Genomic DNA, 9612 nt, shown 5'->3' with positions numbered 1-9612 from the left:
TATATATATTGTTATTTTATCCCTTTCCCTACCAATTATGAAAAAATTGTGATTATAAAAAAACTCTCTTGAACTATCTTAATGAGGCCTTGAGTGAGGAAAATAGTAGTTTTCCATATTTATTCTGGCATCTGAAAATGGGTTTTTGTCCTAGTGGTACGGCCAGAGTGTCCTAATGTGTTGCTGTAGTTTAGGGCTAGGTGTACCAAGATGTCCCAGTTTTGAAAGGAAGCAATCCCATTTCCCGCAGTCACTTTACTCAACAGACATTGTGAAGTGTCCACTGTAACACATTATCCCACTGAGACTGAAAGGGTTAAACAATGTAGTTCAAAACTTATTTTAAAACAGAAAAGAATACTTAGTCACTATCTTCTTGGAGTAGATTATTCTCTCTTATGCTATCTTGAGTATCTTTATTTTTAGGACCCCTGAAATTAGAAAATTATGAATGCTGAATTCTTTGACAATGCTGAAATCTCAGGACCTTCCTTTCCACATTGAAACAAATAAGTTCTTCCCAAATTCATCTTCTTGTTGGATATGTTTTCTTTTCAGTTCTTATTGTCTTGAACTTTCACAAATAAAATAGTGATAAGAAAAAAAAAAATTTTTTATTCTTTTCCATTTGACAGAAAATGTGATATTAAGGAACACTGCCTTCATATGTGTTGACAAATCAGTATTCTAATATTATTAAGTATTATATACCCTTAAAAAAATTGGTAAGCTAATTTATTTTAACTTTTAGGACATATAAATAATATTTTTTGATGATATCTGCCCACATACTTTATGTATTTAAAGACAAGTACAACATTCAGTATTTCTTTGAAGTTTGTACTCGTACTTCACAATTTTGAGAAACAGGTTCAAACCCAATATTCTACTTAAAAATAAAAAATGGCAAAACATAATAGACATCAAAAATCACTTTAGTGTATCCCTCGGATATTACAGCAATTGTTTTGCTAAAATGGACTTACTGAAAGTGCCACTTTATGTTTGTTCACATTTATTTTTTCTCAATGACAGCTTTTGCAAATAATAATAAAAGAATGTAAAATTAAATGGCCTTTTATACCAGCTTGGTCTTTTTCTCGTTGAAATAATTTAAGAGGGCTTAAATGACGAATTTCCAAAAAATTTGAAATAATTACCCACGCTAAATTTTTATTAGCAATGAAAAACAGTCAACAGATAAAAGATGAAAGGATTTGATAATTAATTTAAGGAGATAAAAGGGAAAACATTTTTTCCAACTTGAAACCACATTTTTGGAAGTAAGAGATCTAGTAATATAGACATATGATGTACTATTAGAAAGCCAGTAAGTTTTTTTTTGTGAAAACCAAGATTTGACAGTTGAAGTTGTTGAAGGTAATGGATAATGTCGAAAAAGAAATAAGTAATTACTTTATTCTTATATGAGTTTGACTGGTTAAATTAGAGGGCACATGTGCAGTGCATTTTTCCATTTTGCTATTCTGTTCAATGTTTTCATGTCGGGTAGTTAGTTTTTAATTTCACTTAATCTATATAAGAGCCTTTCACTTGACTAGATGACCAACTCCATAAAATCATTCTTAGTTCTATAACAATTTAGGGTTGAATAAAGGTCTAAAAGCTGAGTGTGAACTTAAGTAAATGTTATATTTCTCTCCTACTTTTGTAAAAGAGAAACATTTCAATTTTGAAACGAGAAATATCATTAAAAGTAGTTTTTTTGAAAACTGTTGAAATTTGAAGAAATGTCAATCTTGATCGTAATTTAGTTTCGTTGGACTTTTCGTTTTTTGAGCTAGGCTGTTCACACACAGAACTTATTATGTGACTTTGTTATTTGGCCTCGGGCACTTCAAAACATGTTTTACCGTCGAAAACAAGAATTCTAAATTTTTCACGATCCAGTACTTCCTCTTACTAGTATGGCATATTTATATAGGCAAGTGAGAGTAAAAATTAGGTACCCTCTAATAGGAATTTTGCTCTAAATATAATTTCTTATTCTAGAGCCTATCCTCTGATTAAAGTAAAATTATTTTTATGTTTATTTACACTTATTATCAGCCTTCTTTTTGTATTTTTCATATTTATAAGATCTTGTTGTGATGTAGTCGTAGGGAACATATTCATCTGCTACTTTCTGAAGAAAATCTTTCTGGCTCGCTAATGATACATTGCACCCACCATCTTGGGTGTCACTTTTTATTTTTCTTTGAGTAATTTTACAATGCATTTCTTATGTGGCGTAATATAATAATTGCTTTTCAGAATTTTGAATTTTGACTTCACAAGTTTGGTTAACCTAGATCTTTTTGAACACATGATTGATGTTTCAAAAATCGTACAAGTTTCACTTACCATCCTACTTTTGAGTTGAAATTAATCTTCGCTTATGTTTACGCCATTTTCGTCATTCTCCATTACCTTTTCGAATATCTATGTTAAATAATATTTTTTACTAATATCTTTGGCTTTCCAATGATACCTAATACGTCTATAATAACGCAGTTATTTCCGGTAATGTGTTTTTAATCAGGAATAATATTTTTCCTCTTATCTCTTTATGTTAATTAACAAGTCCTTTCATAGTTTATTTTTATCCATTTTTAATTACTAGTTAAAATGTGGAATGGTCAATTATTTCTTACAAATAAAATTTAAGCCATTTTAGAAGAAGATTGATTTATCGAGTTTATGAGGAAATCCTAAAAAAAAATGTTAAATCAATTATTCTAAGTGGCACTTCTGGTTGGTCGATTTTTAGGAAAATTTTGCTTTCACATCTTCAACAGCATATAGCCTCCTTGGGCAGAATTTTTTTTAGACCTTCCTAGTCATATTTGACATCTGAAGGAGAGAGGGGGTATCTACAGGTTATCACTCTATTCTATCCACAGTGGGGGTTATGTTTTCATTTGGTGGGACTGTCACAGAAATAAAAGTGGACCTCTCAGGCCGGATTAGAACCAGCGTTGCTGTAGTCACAAGCCAGTCATAGTTGGCGCTTGGTCACTACAGGGCCCTGCTTTAGTCAGAACTTTCCTTATCAGATTCTCCCACAATCGAATTCCTTTCTCTTTTCAACCTTCACTCTCATCTGCTTCTCATTTTCTAAAGTACACTCGTTTAATCATTTCATATTTATCCAATCATTGTTTTCATCTTCAGTTGTAATTCATATGTATGTGTATGTTGGTTATTTTATTTTATTTTTTTGAAGTGGTTATATAAGTTCTTGTGTTTCTTTCAGAGGTTTTAAAGTCTATCTTTTTCTCCTTATAATATCACTGTAAAGAGGCATATGGCAGAATAAATGAAAATTTTATTACTATTTTTGAAATTTTCTCAGCTGAATTGATTTTTAATAATGTTTAGGTGTTCCAAATTGGGATGATGATGTGCAATTCAGAATACTGCAGACTATTTACAGCAGGTTGACTTGTACCAAAGATGATTGCCCCCAGAGGGGTCCTCATTGGCAGCAGATTGGATTTCAGGTTCATTTTTAATTTGTTTATTCTAAGATTGTTCTATAACGATAGTTCTTCTAAAATAATAATTACTGGCTATCAGACAATGCCATATACCATAACTGCTAAACATGTGAATGCCCAATCATATCTAGTTTGCAATATCGATCTATTTTTTATGAATTGAAATCTAAATTTGTTGTTATAAAAAACAATTTGTCTTAATTTTGAAAAAAATACATCTAATGATAGATATATCTTGGTTTTTATAAATTAAAAATCCACATAATGAATATCTGAAAAAGATTGTTGGTTTCCTTATATTTTTAAAGATTATTTTATTTTTTATTGATTGAAAATTCAAAAATTATGCATTTGATTTTTTATTAGTTAAATTATATTTGATTCCCCATCTGAAAAAAACTATCCCAGTTATTATTGCTATATTATCAAAAATTAATATTTTTATTATTTGAAACAATCTATTCATTAAAACTGATGATTTATTGAAATGAAAATAAATAAGGTATCAAAGAGCTTCTTTTCTTAGTACTTAATTGATAACTGTTATACATCCCTGTGCCATGTTAATGTTTCAAAGAATGAGTCTATTTTCACTGTTTCACTGGGTCCATTAGTTATAAATAGAGAATAGAGTTTTTCTTCATTGTTACATTAAAACAGATTATATCTTAAATTGCTTTCCAGTCTCTGGATTAAATGGAACATGCACGACTCTCCGCTTTTTGCATGCTTCTGGCAGTTTACTTTCGAGATAATTTGTATGTATTATCTATTCATGTTTCTTCACTGGCCCTTTTCTTGACATTTGTAACTCCCAATGTGGATACACCTTAGCCCTCCTTATCTCTCCATCAAATCTTAATCCCTTTCTGTTCAGACCCTTGACATTTCATGTTCCTGATCTAAAAAACCATTTTCCACCCCGAACGTATTAACTGATAAACTCTCTTTCTTACTTGCATTTTCATGTTTCTTGGGATAGTAGGGTATCGTAGGGCCTACTGATCCCAAAGCCTTAATGGAAAAAAATAAAAACAAATATATTGGGCAGGTGCACCAGTAATATATATTTTAACAAAAGGCTCTTAGCTTTTTCGGTATTATGATGTTATTTTACTATCCGTTTTCTTTTCAATGCTTGTTTTAGGCTGGTATACCTAATTTACTTAAATTTTATAAAAAATAAACTATTATTATTTTTTGAACTGAATTAACCTGAAATATGTTTTTGCACCAATTGTAGGTATCAAAACTTAAAATAGAACCAAATCTTCTACTGGCAAAAGAATAGTTCCTAAATCGGATAAAAAATATTTATATTATAAACCACTAAGAGAGTGACGGTAGCAGCATAGTAATGTGCCTGTCTTCCAATCCAAAGGTTGCGAGTTCGAGTCCCTGGCCCTATACAGGATTTTTTCAAGCATATAATTATATGATACTCACTCACAGCCCCCCCCCCCTGGGCATTGTGAGACCCGTTAGCCAATGGGTGGCACTCACAAAAATAGGCATGGGAGTTACGAACCCACCCTATGAAAACTATGTCGAGAAATGCTTGTATGTACTAAGGAAATACATCGCTTGAGGCCTTGGGCCTCCAGGCTCTGTCGCACCAATAATAATAATAATATTAAAACACTAAAAATGTTTCCTCTTATTTCATTAACCTGAATACCACTTCCAGATGGAAAATTTTCTGTTAATGGCTAATGTCTATGAAAGACTGCAATGATTAATGAGATTTTACTGCGTGTTCCTATTGTATAATAATAAAGATGAATCTTTAGGTCTTTATTATCTAAACAACAATGTTCATACTTGAAATTAAAACAAAACATTCATAATTATTATAAACATAAACATTTAGTTTTTTAGATAACAAAAAAAATAACACAAGTTCTTCATTATTAATTAATTGTTAGAAATTGATCATATGGCAAGAGGTTTCAAATGGGTTTGTCACTAAAACAAATGTAGAGTAATGAAACATTAAATGAATTATAAATAAAAATAGATTTGAAAGAAATATACAAGAGAAATAAAAATGTTGATAATAATTTCGACAGTGGCAAACCCATTTCAAATAATTTCTTTGCTAATGTCAACTATTTCCGCTGAAGACATTAATAATCTTGCCACCACAAGATCTTTTCAAAAAAATAAAGAAATCTGTCCAAGTGGATCTTTAAAATGACAGTAAATAAAAACTACAATTTTTCCAAATTCCTATGGTTTATATTTTAAATTGCATGAACCTATTACTAGAGAAATGTGAATATTGTGTATTGAGTGATGTAGATAGTCGATGTTTTCTTTGACTTTATCTGTTTTTCAGGGAACAGATCCTGCCACTGACCTGCGGGCTGTTGGTCTCTATGGTCTGATACACCTACTCCACCTTACGTCCAGTGAGGTGCTTCCTCTGGGCCACAAGTTGTACAGTGTTTCTAACTCTGAGGATCAACCCTTTCCTCTTGCGGTGTTGAGTCTTAATGTTACCAATATTGTTTTGAACGTGTTTAACACTGGGAAACTGAACAGGTAATATAGTTAATCATAGATAAATTTATCTAATTAAAGTATTAAACACTGGTATTATGAGTATTATTATAAAGGGTCTAGATCTGGCAAAACTAATTATTGAAAATAAATCAAAAACGTAAGATATGCTTGTAATGTAAGATATAAGGGTAATGGTAAGTTATAAGATGGTGAAAGTGTATAAATATGGATTTAAAGTATTTAATTGTCAAAAGGGAAAGTATAAATAAAGCTAATTGTTTAAAATCTTACAGTAAGGGAAGGACATCACCGCAAGTTTTTTTAAAAATAAAGTATTGTATAAAATATTCAGACCAAAAAAGGATGAGTTGACTGGAGAATTTAGAGAGCTACACAATGCCAAACTGAGAAAACTGTTTATATGTATATTTATTTATTCATACATACAAAGGTTGACCCACCAAGCGAGATTCAAACCATCACTACTGCAGACTCAAGGTTGATTAGGTAGACATTTTAACTCCCTCGGCCCAAGTCTGCCCTCGAGCTGAGAGAACTAAATAGTATTTAGTCTGATAGATTTGTGTTTGGGCAGGCATCACTGGATTGAGGTTTGTAGAGAATGATTGGTGGTATCGGCATTGAACTTTTGGGTTCAATAAGTTTTTATTATTATTACAATATTTTACTCTCAAATCACTTGTAAGTTGCAGCCCTGTTTTAACCAGAATATTATACATGATTTGAAAAGTTAATTCAAAATAGTTTTACGTTATTATAGCAATAAAGTTTTACCCCTTGTTTACCTTATACAACCTTGTGGTTCAGTCCATAGAGCCTAGACTGATTTTCTCTGTTTTTTGTTAACTCTATTCCTCTGATTCAATCCATGCATATCTTCTTGTATGCCTACCTCTCTCCTTCCTCTAAATTAAAGTTTATTATTGTTAAATATTTTCTGAAAGCTTTTTTCATGTGTTGTTGACCAAGAACATCATATCTTGGATATAGATCTTGGTCTGACAATTGTTTTTGCAGCGATAAGCACTAAATGTTCTACAGCCAGATTTGGTGATCAGACTTCTTCAGTTTTGTTTTATTACTGATCTGATTTTACCTAGTTTTTGAATTATATTTAGAAAGTCTTTTTTAAACAAAAACAAAATAAACTTCCTTTAGTTGAGTTGGTTACTATGGTATGATTAAAGTTAATTATACTTACTAATATAAATTATTAATCAATATACATTACTTTCAGAGAATGTAATGTACGAGAATCTGTTATAGAAACCTTAAACAGTTTCTATGCGGCAGTAACAGCTTACATACTTAATGTTTGGATTACGCAAAACAAGACAATCAAGGATTCTGGATATTTGCTAAAAGGTACTGTGTCATGACGATTTTAAGTAAAATGAGGTAGGGGGTGCTAAACAAATATCATTTATTAAGTACAAATATTTTTTTAAAAATAAAATAAAGTAAACTTTAAAGGTTAACAGAAAAGAATGATTATTTTTTTCATTATTGTGAAAACACAAAGGAAATCAAAACAATGTACCTCGTGTCAATAGTTAATCATATTGTTCATTACATTGATTTAGTATTGTTTTCAAGTATTCATTTCAATGGGGAAAGTTGCTCAGTATGGGATAGTTATCTAATTTGGGATAGAATGGAATAGAAAATCTGTTTGTAGAAAATAGACACATGTCCCTTCAGAATGACATACATGAGCAATTATATCCGAAGTTTAATAGTTGACTGTACATAATAGATTTTAGGAAGATAGTCAGAGTGGCAGTCAATAAAGGTATAAAATAGTAACAAAAACAATTTATTGGTAACCAACCTTTGCCCCACTTTGGAAGGCATCGTTAGGGCTGTGCCCTAGAAATTCTGAAATCTTAAAATCAATGAATGACAATTTTCTTGATTGATATGAATGAACAAATCTTATGATCAATGAACAATTATAAGAAAACAATCCAGAAATTAAAACTATAAATAACTTATTTAGATTGTCCTCAATATAAAATCTGTTAACTAAATAAAGTAAATTTTTGTTCTCAATTAAAAATAAAAGAAGTACAAAGTAAACAAATATTTGCAAAACAATTAAAGGTACTCAAAGGAAGCCATTTTTAAAATTGGCATTTAAGCCCTGGGTTATAAGACCTATCTAATGTTAAAGAACGTTCAATTTTACATTGATATCTTGAGTTTAATCAAAATTATTAGAGCCATTTTTATGGTAATTGTTAAAGAGTATAATATCGATTATATAAAAAGTTACTTCCATGTGTCAATTTTAGCAAAAATGTTGCTTTCAAATCCCATGTACAGTATATCCCTGAGTTGAATATGTAGGTTCAGTTTCTTAGGATTTATCATTTCGAGCTAGGCTCTGTGCTTACACAAGCACAAAAAACAACCCTATAATGAAATACTTTTTTTTTGTTTTGGAGTGTCTGTGGGAACAGCCTTGCTCAAAAACGAATATTCATAAGGAACTGAAATTACATATCAATTAAATATATATGTATATTTATAACTATTCTTGGGGAGTTTAATGAATAAATATCTAATCATGTTTTTGATGTTGATTCCATAAAATTGATATTCCTTGAATTTCCACTTCTGTTTATTCTTGCAGATGCTGAGAGGTACTGTGGTAGGAATGTTAAGCGTGTTCTTAAAGACTTAGCTCAAAACTTAACAAAATACCAAGTGTAGACTTAGTAAAAAGGAAAGTTGTTGCACAAAAAAGTCTGTTGATTACTGCTCCTATTGATGACTGAGCCCTTTTGGCCGATAAAAGTTTTCTCCAAGTTTAAGTAAGTTGCGATTGCCTTGTTTTAAATTAAGTGATTTATATTCTTTGGCTTGTTACTGAACCTACGGTTATGTCTACTTTAAGACTAAAACATAGTTATATTTCAGGACTAAACATCATCTTGCTAGATCAGTTTGCTTCAGCTGTGGCATAAAACTTACCAAAACAGGGCCATGTTTGGCTTAGCCTAAGGCTAAAATCATTTTTCCAATAGAATATCTTTCATTATTTTTAATTTCTTATGAAGCTGTGGTTAATTTTGGTTTATTGAAAGTCTAGAATATTTTTTTATGTTTGAATTACTACTCTAACATTCATAATATTAATTTAATATAAATCATTGATATCGTTTTTTGTTTTATTTATTTATTTCTATTTACAACTGTATATTATAATACATTTAATAAATTTGATCTCAGTTAAAATGGAGTGATAGTGCATGTATAGAAACTACCAATTGGTAGCGCTCAAATGACGTTTTACATTAGCAGGTCTCGTGGCCATCTCCTTTTCAGACGCCTCTGAGGATTGTCAGGAATGGAAGAGGAAGTAAGGTTAGAAATTAGTAGGTTTGGGTGGTTAGGGAGATCATTCATATCAAATGATAAATAAGCTATTAATAATATACATGAACTGACAATACATTGTTTAGTTTTGGATTAATTTTTCTACAGTTGGTAAATCCAAGACTATATTTAAACCCTAATCCTTAGTGATTGAAATTTGAAGAAGTAATTAAAGAAATATGAATTGAGATTTTTATATTAAATA

The 9612-nt window shown here is 30.5% G+C and overlaps 2 protein-coding genes across 4 annotated transcripts in view; one reads left to right on the top strand and one right to left on the bottom strand.

Annotated features, from left to right (window-relative positions):
• Positions 1-2390, bottom strand: part of LOC106683249 (uncharacterized) — a 6681-nt gene extending 4291 nt beyond the window's left edge. The window contains exon 1 of the mRNA XM_014424607.2: positions 2059-2390. Coding sequence (XP_014280093.1) covers positions 2059-2239 — 181 coding nt within the window. The 5' untranslated portion in view covers positions 2240-2390. The remainder of the gene's footprint in view (positions 1-2058) is intronic.
• Positions 1-9612, top strand: part of LOC106683248 (ELMO domain-containing protein 3) — a 17497-nt gene that overhangs the window by 5605 nt on the left and 2280 nt on the right. For 2 of the 3 annotated variants that reach the window (XM_014424603.3, XM_014424605.3), the window contains exons 4-7: positions 3382-3503; positions 5839-6044; positions 7264-7391; positions 8662-8842. In XM_014424603.3, the coding sequence (XP_014280089.1) occupies positions 3382-3503; positions 5839-6044; positions 7264-7391; positions 8662-8741 (536 nt within the window). In that variant the 3' untranslated portion in view covers positions 8742-8842. Of the gene's footprint in view, positions 1-3381; positions 3504-5838; positions 6045-7263; positions 7392-8661; positions 8843-8948; positions 9592-9612 lie in introns of those variants that run through there. The other variant, XM_014424604.3, reaches the window with a different exon arrangement.

This window comes from Halyomorpha halys, unplaced genomic scaffold, assembly GCF_000696795.3.
Source record: "Halyomorpha halys isolate HHAL.00 unplaced genomic scaffold, Hhal_1.1 Scaffold474.1, whole genome shotgun sequence".
Lineage (NCBI taxonomy): Eukaryota > Metazoa > Arthropoda > Insecta > Hemiptera > Pentatomidae > Halyomorpha > Halyomorpha halys.
This window is presented reverse-complemented; position numbering and strand designations above follow the sequence as displayed.